General features: G+C 32.9%; 1 protein-coding gene across 4 annotated transcripts in view; it reads left to right on the top strand.

Moving 5' to 3' along the window:
- Positions 1–16,732, top strand: part of POT1 (protection of telomeres 1) — an 80,820-nt gene that overhangs the window by 61,581 nt on the left and 2,507 nt on the right. For all 4 annotated transcript variants that reach the window (XM_006929342.5, XM_006929341.5, XM_006929343.5 and 1 more), the window contains 7 exons: positions 244–300; positions 2,404–2,560; positions 3,915–4,120; positions 7,380–7,515; positions 11,868–11,956; positions 13,812–13,903; positions 15,530–15,635. In XM_006929342.5, the coding sequence (XP_006929404.2) occupies positions 244–300; positions 2,404–2,560; positions 3,915–4,120; positions 7,380–7,515; positions 11,868–11,956; positions 13,812–13,903; positions 15,530–15,635 (843 nt within the window). The remainder of the gene's footprint in view (positions 1–243; positions 301–2,403; positions 2,561–3,914; positions 4,121–7,379; positions 7,516–11,867; positions 11,957–13,811; positions 13,904–15,529; positions 15,636–16,732) is intronic.

Raw genomic sequence — 16,732 nt, 5'->3', positions numbered from 1 at the left:
TCTTTTACTGTAATAAAGCCTCTGCGATTTTGATTGGGATTATATTGACTCTGCAGATCAGTTTGGGGAGAATTGATGCCTTAACAAACAGTTTTGAGCCTTCTAGTCCATGAACATGGCATGTTTTACTATTGTTTAGATTTTCTTCAGTTCTTATCAACAATGTTAATATAGTTTTCAGTTCCATATGGAATTTTTCATGGATCTTAAAACTGTATAATTCTTCCTTTTTCTTTCCTGTAGGCTCTGGATCAGTATCACTATATGAGGTAGAAAGATGTCAGCAACTATCAGCTACAAGTAAGACTATGTTTCATTTTTGAAATAAGGGTGTAATAGTGTGCATAATAAAGTCTGTCCTTACATTTATCAACTAATTTGTTCCTATATATTATTGAGAGCAGATATCCATGAGGGCAAAAATATACACATATTTATCTTTCATTTCCGTGCCTCATCCTAACTGGCATAAAATGGAACTCAGAAAGATACATGTTTTTACATTGAACATATATTTTAAGTCCTACAGGTATGAGGTTTGTAAAACATATTCTACTATTTAACAGTGCAGTGGGGCTTATTTCATTTTGAGAATGTGATAAAATATATGACATAATTTTTATCTATTCACACTATGAATTTAGCGATGTGCCCATAAAGGCAGTATACCCCAAAACTTTAATGTTAGCAATGATAGTAAATCTGTCAGATGCCCTCTTTTTGTTAGTTCAGCTAAGATGAAAAAAATTAAGAAAAAAAATTTTTAAGCACGAGTCTATTAAATGAAGCTCTATAATATACTATTATAATAATATGAGTTTCTCATTGGAGAAAGAACATGTAACTGTGAAATGAGGGAAAGCCAGAAGAAAGAAACTTGTTGTACTGGAATAAGAAGGGTCAGTATGGACTCATGATTTTATAAATAAATGTAGAAATAGATGTAGATGTCTCCCTGTGTGTGTGTGTGTGTGTGTGTGTGTGTGTGCGCAAATATATACATATATGTATATATGTATACATTTATACATGTGCAGGTGCATGTGTGGAAGTATAAGTATGAACACATTTGCATGTATATCCTATCTCTGTTCAGTTAAAGGGCTTCAAAATAATGGCAACCCAATAGCAATGGATGCACCTCATGCACAGATCTTGGTTTATAAATAGTATTCCCCCTTAAAAAGAATCAGGGCTGCTTGGAGAGATAGCAGGCTCCAGGATTGGGACAGGAGAATTACAAGATGAATCCAGAACATCTTGTTGTGCCAGAAGGTAAAGAAGTTCTCAGTTAATTATGGAGCATGTCAAATCTGATACAATTTGAGCATCAAAATAAAAAATACTAGTGATGGAGTAAAACCGAACAGTAGTAGGGATCCATTAGTCCGTGTGGATAGTAAATAAAAGAACAAATGAATGAATGAATAAGTATGTGTGATTGAGTGGAGAGCTCCTAGTTATGATAGAATGACAGCTAACAAATGTAAAAGGAATGATGAAGTTAGGAAAAAAAATCATTTTGCAACCATCATAGTAATAACTGACTTAGTTGTAAATCACCAGTGGGTCCTAAACTAGCAGGATCCTAAATGTTTACTGAGGAGTGAGATACTTCTATTTCCCCAAGTACTTTCTTATTAGTTATAAAGGGGGAAATAATAAATTTATAGTGGAGAAGAAACCTGTTGAACACCACTATAACCAAGTGAGCCACGTTAACATCCCCAGGAATGAAAACGCTGGTGACTTGTATGCCTCTTGTTCCGATGCAGAGAGGGACGCCTGTATCACTTGCAGTATACTAGACTGCCAAAAGGGCATAATCTGTATCTGACCATGAGCAGAACCAGACACACCCAAGTCAGTGGCCTCTGCTCAAATATATCAGTGTCATAAAAGACCAAGAAAAGCTGAGGGACCGTTCTACATTAAAGGAGTCCAAAGAGACAGGAAAAATAAATGCAATGCATGGTTCAGGACTGGATTCTGGACCCAAAAATAAAGATCTAAGGAAGAACATTATAGGGACAGTTGGAAAAATTTGAATAATGTCTGTTGATTCAGTGATAGTGTTACATATTCTGAAGTTGAAAATTGCACTGTAATATGCCAATCTTCAGAATCTTCTGAAATACACACTGAAGTATTTAGGGATAAAAGAGCATGATATCTGGAAATTATTCATAAGTGATTCATGTATACATATGAATATGTAAGGAGATATATATGGAGAGGGAGCTACCAGATGGAGATGATGACAAATGTGGCAAAATATTAACAAGGTTGGCAATAGAACTTAAATAATTCAGTTTTATTGTATCTGGTTCAGGGGAATTCGTATTATAAATACTCTTATTATTCTTGTAGGTTATTCTGACTTAATCTAAAAATTATTTTTAGTACTTACAGATCATCACTATTTGGAGAAAACCCCACTATGTGCTATTTTGAAACAAAAAGCTCCTCAACAGTATCGTATTCGAGCAAAATTAAGGTCATATAAGCCCAGAAGTCTCCTTCAGTCTGTTAAACTTCATTGTCCTAAATGTCATGCACTGTAAGTATTTTCTGTAATAAAACGGAAGTTTTTATTTCATAATTTTGTGAATATACATTTTCATATATACCAATCAGTTTAAGTCCTGGCAATGTGTAAATTGTGACTTTGTATATTATATTTTGAAACAGTGGTAACATTTTTAAGAGAAAATACTAAATTCTTAGTAAATCCTTCTGATGTTTCTTAGTAGTAATAAAAGTGGGTGCTGTTTTCAGATCTAAATTCAGTTTAGTAGCTTCAATACATGCATGAATCCATACATTTATATATTTATATAAAATTTATATTAGAATGATTATGTACTTACTAACTCAAGACATTCTGAATTTATTTTTAATCTCTTTTTTCTTTTTTATGCAATTTGACTGTCTTCCCTTTAAATATATAATGTGTAAATATAGTACATTTCCTTTATATTTGTGTGTGTGCATGTGTGTATATATATTATAAAATTATATAATTACATAGTCCATTATATTTGTGTATATAAATATAATTTGTGTATGTACATTAATATATGTATATTTTGCCCTCCACAATCTAAGTATAATACTATTTGTAGACAGTTTTGATCATCAAACTTTAAATAAAATGGGGACCATCTTCTACCCATTGAGCTTAAAATGATGGTCGGAATTAAAATATAAATACAGATTTTATATAATTGTTGAAGAATTATTAAATTACAGTTTGTTAAATTCTGTAAAGTCATATAGCTTTGCCAAACAAAACTTCCGTCTATGAGCATTTTTTTAGACAAATAAGAGAATCGCGTCAAAAAGGTGAAGTGGTGTTACCTGAAGTTACACAGCTGGTTGGAGACAGAACCAAGGCAAGGACATAGACATTTTGGTTCCAGATCATGCCATTTCCATTGTATACATACTTTACCACGTGACTTTTTAAAATTATTAGTCTAGGTTAAAAGGAATTGAAAGGAGTATTGGTTTGTAAAGTGGGTGCCCTATGAAAGAGATTACTTAGGTGGTAAGTGGATATTTAACAGGAAGCTGTATCTTTTTCTCCCCTGGAGAAGTTTAACATTCCTTACAGAGGAGAATGAATTGGTGTTAGAAATAGTTATAGGATCCTTGGTATCACAAAACCAGATAAGGAAATTGCTAGCAGTTAATATAGTTATGATATGGATCTACTTAGTTGTGAAGCATCATCAAATATTTTTCTGTGAATAAGAGTCATTTAATCTGCAAAGTGAATTATTTCCACATTTTAAAATAAGTAGCTGGTGCATCAGCATGTAAACAAATTTGTCTTAATTGGATAATTGTTAAATTTGAATTTCCAAGCTTATACCAATTGTTTTGTATTATTTCATTGTCAATGATTTTAGGCAAGAAGTTCCACATGAGGGTGATTTGGATATAATTTTACAAGAGGGTGCAACTAAAATCCCAGATACTAAACTACAAAATACATCATTATATGATTCTAAAATGTGGACCACTAAAGATCAAGGAGAACGAAAAGTAGCTGTTCATTTTGTGAAAAATAATGGTATTCTCCCACTTTCAAGTGACTGCCTGATTTTGATAGAAGGTAAGGTATTTAAGTTACTGTTTTATTAGAATATAGCTTTTGCTTGTGTTTTTCTCTGATTAATGATTGTTAAATATATTTTAGGGGCAACCTAGGACATACAAAGTCAAAATATTATTAACTTAAATTACATAAAATAGAATATATTATATATAACAAATAGATTTAAATCTATATATATACACACATATAAACTAATCTGAATTACATTTGGAAATTATATATTGAATTCAAGTGTTTGCATTTGTCTATCTTGTTGAATTCGGATAGAATCTTAATCAGATGCAATCTCATTGTCGAGCAGTGTTTCATCAGGAGGCTGCTTGTTATGTACAGTTGTTGTTACCTTGGCCTCTGGATGTCACTGTTGTTCCATAAAAAATAAAAAAAATAAAAAAAAAATGAGAGTCAGCTATTGATATTTAGGTCAAGGAAGGGACCCTGGAAACAAGTAAAGATAACTTGACAGGTTTTAAAAGGAAGAAACTGAGTCATACATATTTTTGCATTTCCTTTCCACTTTTCACTAATTTTAATATTTATCTAATACACACACACACACACACACACACACACACACACACACATATAAACTTATTTTTCCCCATGCCAAATTTAAAGTCTCATAATTTTCCTTGAGACTTTTCTTCCTCAGTAATATTCTATAATAGAAGGAAAACATCATCTTTAATTTGCAGAGAAATCTTTAATTTTATAAATGAATTAATCTTTATTATAGTGGATTATGATCATTTTTGTTAGTGACATTTTTCTATTTATAAAAGTAATATGTACCTGTTTTAGAAAATACATATATGTAAATACATATGAATATGACCATTGGTATCCTTTCATGAACATCTCTTAATACACTTACAGCATACCAGAAATGATTTTAATTTCTATGTATTAATTAACCATGATAATATTCCTATTCATTTGGTCCTATTGTAAGCTCTTTTTTATACATGAGAAAACTGAATCATAGAGAAGTTGTGGATCTTCCCCACTACAGGTAGTAAGTGGAACTGAATTGTTTCTGGTTTTTTGACATATTAACTCTGTGATGAAGTTTCTTCTCCCTGAATGAAATGTAATTGGGGGGTGGGAGGGGGCACAAAGAATTAAGTAAATGTTGCCCAGTTACTTTCCAGTAAAGCTGTCGTAGTATTCATATGCTTTAGTAGCATATGAGATTATCTGTTCCCCCATCTTCATCATCATATACTAGCACTTTAAAAAATGTGTCCACTTTGATGAGTGAAATGTGGTATCATCTTAGTCCATTAGCAATACTGGAATCTCTACCAGTAAGTAGATATAAAAACAAAGCACACAGACACATGCACACACACAAAAATGGAGTAAGACTATTCGTATGCCCTAAAAATAAAACAAAGCTTTGAAACTATCAGTTTCTATAAGTATTGTCCTTGTAGGGCCAACTAGGAGGATATCCAGTACACCTTAGTGTTCTCCTGTGAACTGCCTCCCAGAGAATTCTGTGTTAAAGCCAAGTTGACCTTGAGGGTCCAAAAGAAGCTTGAATGAAGAAGTACCTTTAGCTCCTGATCCTGTCACTCATCCCACAAACTTTCAGTCTCACCTCCTGCCATTCCTCAATTTCCATTACACCCTCCAGCCATATTGAACCGGAGGCAATTCCTAAACCCAGGGTATTTCTCTGTACCTCTTTGCCATTCCGTTGCTATTCTCCTGAGAATTTCTGCTCTAATGTTCATAAGTAACTTAATAATTCCCTTTACTCAACAATTCATGTGAAATATTTAATGAACACCTACACCTACCAAGCACTCTTGATTCTCAAGGCAGATTTGAGTGGTTTTTATTGCATAGTGTATGAACTTTCAGTAGATCACTTTTCTTCCTGTATTGTATTTGTATTATATCTGTTTATAGACTTGTTTGCTTACTAGACTGTAACTAGGATCCATGTTCATTTTAATCTTTGTATCTTTAGCTCCTAGGGTAGGACACTAGGCATGCAGCTGGCTCTCAGTAAATATTTATTGAACAAATAAATATATCCAGAGTAATAACACTGACTTACAGAGCTTTTTGACGAAACCCAAATGTGAAAATATATCTGAAAGCACTTTAAAATATAAAAGGGTTTCATCAAAATGCAAGCTATTTTTATTTTATCATATTTCTGAGTATTATAACCCTATCCAGGGGCAAGGACCTAACTGCAGTGCGACACGGCAGAACTGTGGCTTCCAGCTTCGCAAAGCTGTGGAAAGAGGAATGGGGAGCTGGGCAGCTTAGAACACCACAAAACTTGTTCTTACCAAGATTTATCTGCTTTTTCTGAATAAACACTCCTTGGATTGTTGCAAGGCTTTGGTTAATTTCTAGAGTTCCAAAAAAAAGTCAAATTTGACAGTTTTTGCCAGTGTTCTTTTTCCTTGTATGGAGCAGTGTATTTTTGGACGTCCTTATTCTGCTGTGCTGGGAGTGCTTTCCCTCCACAATTGAATTTAATGTTACAAGTATTAGGAAATACACAAAAGTATTCTTATAAATCATATTCTCTTTCCCTAGGAAGGAGGAATGCTCAGTGTAGGTGAAAAATACACCAGGAAAGGAACCAGTAGGTTTGAGTTATTCTAGATAATCCTGCCTTCTAGTAGTATTGCACCCCTGGGCTTACTCTTTCTTCTCAGCTAGTGATGGCTTTCATGGCCACTGTGTCATACAATTAGAAATGTAATGATTTTTTAGGAAAAGTGAACAAACACTATACATGAATTGTAATTACACAAACTTTTCGCAGCTATATATAAATTTAATGTTGACCTGGAAGTCTAAAAGACTTATTTCAAACTCAAGACTTAATTTACCTAGACATTATTAGTATATAGCAAATTTAATAATGAGAATCCTCTTATATTTTGGCTCTCAATTTTATTTTCTTTTGAATACTTAAACCAAAGTGTTATAGCATAAAAGAGCAGTTTGTATAAATTTAGGAAGATGGTTAAAGTTTCACAAGTCTTCTATTTTGCTCAAGTCTCAGCATTTCTGTGTAGTGGTTTCTTTAATCAGTGCAGGATACTAAGTTTACAAATTATTATTTTTTATAATAAATGTATTAATCCTCTAAATTCTTCATTGTATTTTTCTTTCAGTCCTTTTAGTCTTTTACTATACCTCATGTGTTCCTTTAAATACTCACTCAATTTTGCCTTCATTATATTTGTACTACTTGAAGGATTTATTTATTCTGTGTTCATAGGAGGAACACTCGGTGAAATCTACAAACTCGCAAATAAGTTTCATAGTGTAATTCCTGTGAGATCTGGCTATGAAGACCTGGAAGTCCTTGATCTTTCAGTACCATTCCTTATACAAGGAAAAGTACATCACTATGGGTATGCTTTCAGATCTGGGAATTTTGAGAATTAATAACTGCTTAGGAGTAATTATTATTTTATCCTACTAGTTGCTATATATTCAGTGGATACTTAGAATACCAATTTATATGTACAAGATTCTAGATTTTTCTGGTATATATTTTATTCTTCTGATAGCATATATATCAAATACCAACAATGTGCTAAGTATAAGGCTGGCCCAGAGGTTAATATTCATTTGCTTTCTTTCACAAAGATTTAGATACTAATACAGAGAAAGGTTTAGAGCTGTATCCTAGTAAAAGTTAAGTGATTGAATTCCAAAATTTCTGTGCCACGAAGTTACAGATTAGTTGCCACTGAGGAACTGGAAGATATCGGGATATATTGGGAGCTAGAAGTAGACATGCATTTCAAGAAATTTACAGTCTCTCTCTTGTACCTTTTTAACTTTATGGTTTCTTTTGTTTTACGAATTTGTAAAATATTAATACAGTCAAATTATTAAAATGCTTATAAAACCTTAAAGGTTTTACTTTAGGTTTTAGTTATTTTGCTCAGATTTCTGGACCTGATTCTTTGTAAACAGAATTTTAAACTAATGCTTTAGTTTATTTAACAGTTATACATCTTTTATGTTTTTTTTTTATTTCTTGAATCTATTTTATTAATGAATTTTTTAGAGTTTCATTTCTTATGTAAATTTACATTTATTGACATAAAATTGTTCATAGTACTTTTGATGATTTTTAAATTTCTACTTTATTCCTGAATCCACTTAATATTATTTGCACCTTTTTTCCTTAACTTTTTTTTGCCAAAATAACTAGCTTTTGCTTTGTTGATACTCTCTGTTGTTTTATTGTTCTTATCTTTAGTTTCTGCATTTACTTTTTCTAGATTTCTTCATTTTTTTTGTTTTTTTGTTTTAAGTTTATTTATTTATTTTGAGAGAGAGAGAGAGCAAGTATGCATGAGCAGGGGAGGGGCAGAGTTAGAGGGAGAGAAGGAATCTCAAGCAGTCTCCCCATTGTCAGCGCAGAGCCTGACAGAGGGCTCAAACCCACAAACCATGAGATCTTTACCTGAGCTAAAATCAAGAGTCGGACGCTCAGTGGACTGAGCCACCCAGGTGCCCCTAGGTTCCCTTGGTTTTTCTTTTTCAAATGTTTTTAATTGAATGCATACCTCACTTAATTCATTAATTTTAGTATATTTTTTAATATTTATATTTAAGTCCATAATTTTTCCCCTGAGAAAATAGCCATAGCTTTAACCCAGGATTTGATATGTAGTAGTTTTTTGTTTTTTGGTTTTCTTTTGTCACTTCTAAATGTTTTCTAATTTCTCATTGTGACATCTTCTTAGGCCCATGAATTACTTAGCTGTGTGTTTTAAAAATTTCACGCACACAATTTAGGTGCTACATTTGTTTGTATTTTAGTTAGATTACTTTTTAACCAAATCGCTTGATACACTTCATAATGATCTTTGAGATTCATTTACCTTTGCTGTATCCTAGAATATGTTTGTTCAGATTTTGTATATATTGCCTATATTTTAAAAAGAACGTGTATTCTTTAATAGTTGTGTTTAGTCTTTAAAAGTGGTTACTTGTGTCCATTAGACAAGCTTGTTAATCATATTCAAAACTTCTTTTTCCTTTGTAACTTTGTTTAATCACTTCTTAGAGACTGTGCTTAATGTCCTTTGTGGTTGTAGGTTTGTGATCTTTAATTCGGTCAGTGTTTGCTTTCTACATTTTGAGGTTCTTTTGCTGGTTTGCTTTCATGTTTCTTTGTGTTCTATTTTAGGAAGTCTCATAAATAAATAGGACTAGATTTTAGTTGTTTTTTAGTAGATAAGTTTAAAATATGTTCATTACTGATATATTTAGGTTTTATTTCTACATCTTATTTTGTTTTCCACTTCCATTATTACTTCTTTCATCTCCCTCCCCTTTTTTGGTTATTATTTAGCTTATTTTTTTCCTCTAATCTTCTATTGGATTCATTTATAAAAATGTTCTTAATTTTCCCCTCTTTTGTCTTTTATTGCTTTGGAAATAATAAATCTCTACTTAATTTTTACTTGTTACCCTTAAATTTTAATTTATATACTTAATTTTTAGTTTACATACTTGTTTTATCGATGTCTAAAGTTAATATCTTAGTCTTTAAGGAAGTAATATTTCTTTATTCTATTGCCTTTTTTTCCCCATAATTTTATTTAAATTATAGTTAATTAACATGTAGTATAATATGGGTTTCAGGAGTAGAATTTAGTGGTTCATCATTTGCATATAGCATCCAGCGCTCATCATAGTAAGTACCTTGCTTAATACCCTTCACCCATTTAGCCCATTGCCCATCCACGTCCCCTCATCAACCCTCAGATTGTTCTCTGTCATTAAGAGTCTTTTATGGTTTGCTTCCCTCTCTTTTTTTTTCCCATCCCATATGTTCATCTGTTTTGTTTCCTAAATTCCACACGTCAGTGAGATCATATGGTATTTGTCTTTTCTCTGACTTATTCACTTAGCATTACTTCTGTAGCTCCATCCATGTCATTGCAGATGGAAAGATTTCATTCTTTTTTATGGCTGAGTGTAATATTTCACTGTGTAATATATACCACATCTTCTTTATCCATTCATCAGTTAATGGATGTTTGGGCTCTTTTCGTGGTTTCACTGTTGATAATGCTGCTATAAACATTGGGGTACATGTGCCCCTTCAAATTGGTATTTTTGTATCCTTTGGGTAAATACCTACTAGTTTCATTGCTGGTCTTGGGTACTTGTATTTTTAACTTTTTGAGGAACCTCCATACTATTTTCCAGAGTGGCTCCACCAGTTTCCATTCCCTCCAACAGTACAAGAGGGTTTCCCTTCTCTGCATCCTCGCCAACACCTGATGTTTCCTGTGTTGTTAATTTTAGCCATTCTGACAGGTGTGAAATGGTATCTCATCATGGTTTTGATTTGTATTTCCCTGATGATGAGTGATTTTGAGCATCTTTCCATGGATCCTGTTAGCCAACTGGATGCCTTCTTTGGAAAAGTGTCTATTCATGTCTTCTGCCCATTTCTTCAGTGGATTATTTGTTTTTTAGGGTGTTGAATTTGTTAAGTTCTTTATAGATTTTGGACACTAACCCTTTATCAGATATGTCTTCTGATATTCAATATCAGAAGACTCAAATATCTTCTCCTATTCCATAGGCTACCTTTTAGTTTTGTTGATTGTTTCCTGTACTGTGTAGAAGCTTTTTATCTTGATGAAGTCCCAGTAGTTCATTTTTGCTTTTGTTTTCCTTGCCTCTGATGATGTGTCTAGTAAGAAGTTGCTACAGCCAAGGCCAAAGAGGTTGCTGCCTGTGTTCTTCTCTAGGATTTTGATGGTTTCCTGTCTCACATTTAGGTCTTTCATCCATTTTTTAATTTATTTTTGGGTATAGTGTAACAAAGTGGTCCAGTTTCATTCTTCTGCATGTTGCTATCCAGTTTTCCCAACACTGTTTTTAAAGAGACTGTCTTTTCTCCATGCTTTTTTCTCTTAAAGAATAAATTTCTATGTATTTGAAGGCTAGAAGGGGAAAATATTTAATATAGGTACCCTCTACTTTTCCGCAGATTACAAATGAAAAGGAGTCTACGTAAATCTTTTGAACATTGATTTCTTTTTATATTTTTACTCAAGTATATTTTCTTAGTAGCATCTCCTAATCTTATGATAATATATAATAAAAAATAATTACTTATATTTAAAGTATGTTTGTATATAAACAAAGCAGAATACCTATACTAAATCATGTGCATTCTTAGTATATTGTGTAGTTTCAGATTGACTTATATTATGAAGGATAAGTATAGTATTGGCATTATAAACTATGAACCTCTAAATACATGCTTACTGAATATATTATCCAAAGTCTGGCTACTACTGACTTCTTGAATGAGAATAATTTTCTGGTATTGGTTATATTTATTTAATACCTTAGCTGTTATCAAAGAGCCATAAAATGAAAGAGTCCTTAGAGATAATCTCTTTAATTTTTTTCATTTTACCAAATTAAGAAATCAGCCAAATTAATTAACAATCTAGATCTGGACCCTTTCTCTTATTCTCAACTTAGCGTTGTTTATTCTGAACCATACTATCTTTGTGATTGTTTCAAATGTAAAAATCTTGTTTTTTTATAATTCTGTTTGTAATATGTGTGTTATAATGTGGAAGGTGCAACACTATTTAATAATTAACTTTTTAAACTGTGCATTTTGAACAGCAAAGGTAAGTTATAATTAAATGAGTTATAATAATAAATTAGTTTTAAATCTGTATGGTTTTTTTTCTGTCATTAATTTCAGATGTAAACAGTGTTCTACTTTGAGACCAATACAAAATCTAAATTCTCTCGTTGATAAAACACCTTGGATTCCTTCTTCTGTGGCGGAAGGTTAGCTAAATTTCTGTGTTCTACAACTGCAACTGTCTTTGTGTAAGGTGATCTCACTGATTATATTTCAGTGTTTGTGGATATAGTAAAACCAGACAAAGACTGAGCTAACGTTTAACTTTACTTAAGCAAAACTGTTCACGGTGATTATAATAAGAGCATAACATAGTTTAAACGTATTTGAAAACTTGCTTTCAGGCATCTGCCAGTATCTTTAATCATTGCTCACATTTTAATGTTCAGTAATTTGTTTTAGTGTTAATCATTAATCACAAATACAGATTCTGAAAAATTCCTCCAGTTCATAGTATCTTAGGATTCAAAACAATTTTAGACACAGCTGTTACACTCTCCACCCAATACACATCTTTAGTTGGAACGACAAGAAGCTTTTTATAACCTGTTCTTAACTGTGATCATCCAGCCTTGGCTTAAAACTCTTTCAGTGATAGGGGACTCATTACATTGCAAAGCAACATATCCCCTTAATTTTTAAGTAGTTCTTAGCAGTGAAGCAAAATCTACCTACTTAAATTTTAACATGGCCCACGTTCTATCTACTAGAGTTAGAGTATAGGTCTTGTAGAAGATCAACAGCTTCATGCATTTGAAGATATCTGTCATGCCTTCATTGAGTCTTTATTTCTCCAAGTAGGCACCCTCACTTCATTTGGTATTCACCACATTCCTTACTATTCTGTTTCTCTTCCTTAGTAAACATTTCACTTTACCAATGCTCTTCTCAAAGTTTGCCCTTAAAAGCTGCAAATAGGGCTACAAATATTGGCCAGTTCAGAATATAAAGAAAACCTTTATTTCTCTAAAATTGGACACTTTGCTTCTACTAGCCTGAAAATTTTATTGTATATATAGTTATTTGTATACTTGGTTTTGTTTTCTTTCTTTTGTAATCCAGCTCTGTGGTACTTCTGTTTCCTGTTGTGTTTGTGGACCAGCCATGTGAGCCCCTTGCTATCCCGTTTGGTCTCCTCATCCCATTCTAAAATGCAATTCTTCGTTTGTGTGGTCCCTCAGAGTAGGTTCTACATTCGCCCTTCTTGGTTTTAGCTCAGTTTTAACCTATTGAGACCTTTAGAATCCTAAAAATCAGTTCATCTGTATTAACCACTTTTTGTCATGTCTGTGTGCTCTAATTCATTTCTCTGTATGCTGATTTACTCTTCTATTTGCCCCTTAGTTAATCCTTTTAAATATGGATTCCACAAACGAAAGACCGTATTTCATTTTTTAAACATATAAATGTCTCCCATTTCCAAACACAAAGTAACATTTTAACCCATGGATTTTTGTATAATTTAGTATCTCTTCAATTTCTTTTTCCTCATCTTACCAAATTATTAAATCCCGTATTCTGACATTTTTGGCCATTCAACCAGATGAGATCTCTTAACATACGTGATCCTTGTGTTTATAATATAAAGGGGAGAAACATTTTACAAAATCATAAATATTGAGCCACATGCTATTCTTTTTAGAACATTCTGGTATTTTAATTTTGTCTTTCATGTGGCTAACGTGATGAACTGTAGTTCATGAATTCGTTTTTGTGTTTTCTATCAAGTTATCAACTCATTATAAAGATACCTTATATTAATATTTAATCAGAAAGGTAGAATTGCTCATGAGTCTTTGTCACTACATAGGTATGGTTTAATATTCCAAAGTGAACCTGCTAAATGAGCTTAATATATTGTTACTAGAGAACAAAAGGCGTATATTTTTTTATCTCAAATTATTTTAGTAAACAAAATTAACATCATAAAACAATTTTTATCTTACTTTGATCATAAAGAATAGAAGATTCATATGGTTTGATCTTTTCTTCCTTCACTAGTGCTGGGTATTGTACCCCTTCAACATGTGTTTGTAATGACATTTATTCTTGATGATGGAACTGGGGTACTGGAAGCTTATCTCATGGATTCTGTAAGTAACAGAGGGAGCGTAGATATTTCTAACTAACAATATGTTTTTGATTTTAACATGTTTATTCATACCAACTTTATTACTGAGAGGATTTAAGGCAACTTAGAAGAACAAAGAAAATGCAAGCACACAAATCTTGAATTGTCTGTATATTTATCCTGTTCCAATCTGACTCTGTAAATTTAATATCCAAATAATGAAAAATCAAAGAATAGGAATTTGAGGAGAGAGTCTTCAGAAGTTTTACTCCAGGAGCCAAAGGCAGAGGTATGGCTGCACCTTCTGGACATTGTCTAAGCAGCATTTTACCAGGTTTTTGGAGTCTCCACATTTCCGTAGTAGAGGGAATGAAATTACTTTGGAGGAGAGATGGTTATAGCATACGAAGCTAGAGAGCTATCCACAAACCTCTCTCATTTCTAACAACAGTTCTAAGTTTGGGAGTTCTCAGGACCACCTTAGTTTTGATAATCCCCTAGAAAGACTCATGGAACTTACTGAAAGTTATTCTGCTATTATTGTTTGTTACACCTAAAGAATACAAATTAAAATCATCCAAGAGAAGAGGTACGTAGGGCAGAGTCCAAGAAGTTCCAGACATGGGGCTTCCAGTTGCCCTTTGCTGTGGAGTAGCAGCCAGCGTTACCAGCCTAGCAGTGATGTGAAACAGGACACAAGCGGTACTGCCAGCCAGGGAAGCCTCACCAAGTCTTGGTGGCTAGAGTTTTTATTGGGGCTCCATCATGTAGAGACATGTAGACAGCCCATAGGCTCATCTGGTTTCAGTCCTTCCAGAGATCGAGCTAATACCACATGCCCCAAACTGTGTGCCCTAAATCACGCTGATAGACTTAGCTAGTAGGACAAAGACATTCCTAACAGGCCTGATATTCCAAGGGCTTAGAGGTGATTTCCAGGAGCCAAGGGCAAAGACCAGATTTCTTTTCGCAGTAAGGTCAAATTGGTTTACTACACACGTTGGGAAACAATCTGGGGTAGGTTTGAGAGAATGTTTTCTCTTGCCAAAACAGTTCATTGGTCCATTTATTGAATAAATATTTAATGAGCACCTGCTATGTGCCAGATACTGTTGTATGTGATGGGGATTTAGCAGCGAACAAAAGCAAACAAGATCCCTTTCTTCTTTTAAGAAAGTATAACTTATAATCTGATCGAGGAGAGGAAAATTAAATATACACTATACGTTATACTCTTTTAAATTTAACACTAGATTTTTTTCCTGTACACAAAGAATGATAAGCCTCACTCTTTTCTAATTACTATTCTTACTTTCATTTATATATATACACATATACATATATACATACACATATATATTTATATATGTGTATGTATATATGTGTGTGTATATATGTATGTACATGTATATATATATATATATATATATATATATATATATATTATCAATACTGTTTTTAGATTAAAGTAGTAAACCAGATTTTAGAGTTTAGACTAGAACTCTAGTTTATGAAGTCTACAATCTTCACAGAGTGAAATAGTCTAGATTATTTTAATTAGATGATATTGAAATGCTTTTATATTAATTATGGCTTTTAAAAAAGATTAATATAGTTTCCTATTTTCTCCTATAATTTTTTTTTTAAGGACAAATTCTTCCAGATCCCAGCATCAGAAATCCTCATCAATGATGACCTGCAGCAAAGTATGGAAATGATCATGGGCATGTTTTGTCCTTCAGGAACAAAAATTGGTAGGCACGAATATTTTAACAATCTCATTCATTCTTTTTCTTGAAATAATACCTACCTAGCACATATTCAATCTGTAGACATAGAGGTTTGAAAAACTTTAAAATCTGAATACTGTTACAAAGTACTAAGTAAATTATTGTCTGATTTGTCTTTTCATGAAGACATTGGCAGGGAGAAGATAGGTAAGAATCATAATTCCTGAAATGAAAAGATTTAGAAAATATTTTTGAAATATAACAAAAGGAGGCAGTTTTGCTTGATCACAAGCACATTTGATACGATGTTTATGTATACAAGCATTTTCATTGAAATTATACCAACAAAGATGAAATTTTGAGAAGAAACATTTTTCTGTAACAGACTACATACAGCCAGTGTAATTCATTCATGAATTTTCTTTCTCTCTCTCTCTTTTTCAAATGTTTATTTACTGAGGGAGAGAGAGAACATGAGTGGAGGAGAGGCAGAGAGAGGAGAGAAAGAATCCCAAGCGGGCTCCAAGCTGTCAGTGCAGAGGCTGACATGGGGCTCGATCCCATGAACCATGAGATCATGACCTGAGCCGAAATCAAGAGTCAGACCTCAACTTACTGAGTCACCCAGGTGCCCCTCATTCAGAAATGTTCTATTAATATTAACTAGTTTCAGATTTTATGCGTTTTTATTTTACTAATTATTTTTATCAACTTTAGTTGTTCTCTGGATAACATTTGATTAATCAACCAGATCTTCAGATCAAATTGTATTGATTCCATCTACTGCCACTGAGTTTTCCTTTTGTGGTCATTATTTCTGTTTACATTGAAGTTTGCAAATCCCTCTCATAGTTAGTTAGTTTGACACTATTAATTTTTCATCAGTAACAAATTTTACCAGCTGCAGATTTAGCTGCTGTCAGTTTACCTTTTAGAGGTTATTATTATTATTTTTTTTAAGTTTATTTTGAGAGAAAGAAAGAGCATAAGCAGGGAAGAGGCAGAGAGAGAGGGATAGAGAATCCCAAGCAGGGTCTGCACTGTTGGCACAGAGCCCGATGCGGGGCTCCAACTCACAAACCGCAAGATCATGACCTGAGCCAAAAACGAAAAGTCGAACA

The sequence above is a fragment of the Felis catus genome, chromosome A2 (assembly GCF_018350175.1).
Source record: "Felis catus isolate Fca126 chromosome A2, F.catus_Fca126_mat1.0, whole genome shotgun sequence".
Taxonomy (NCBI): domain Eukaryota; kingdom Metazoa; phylum Chordata; class Mammalia; order Carnivora; family Felidae; genus Felis; species Felis catus.
This window is presented reverse-complemented; position numbering and strand designations above follow the sequence as displayed.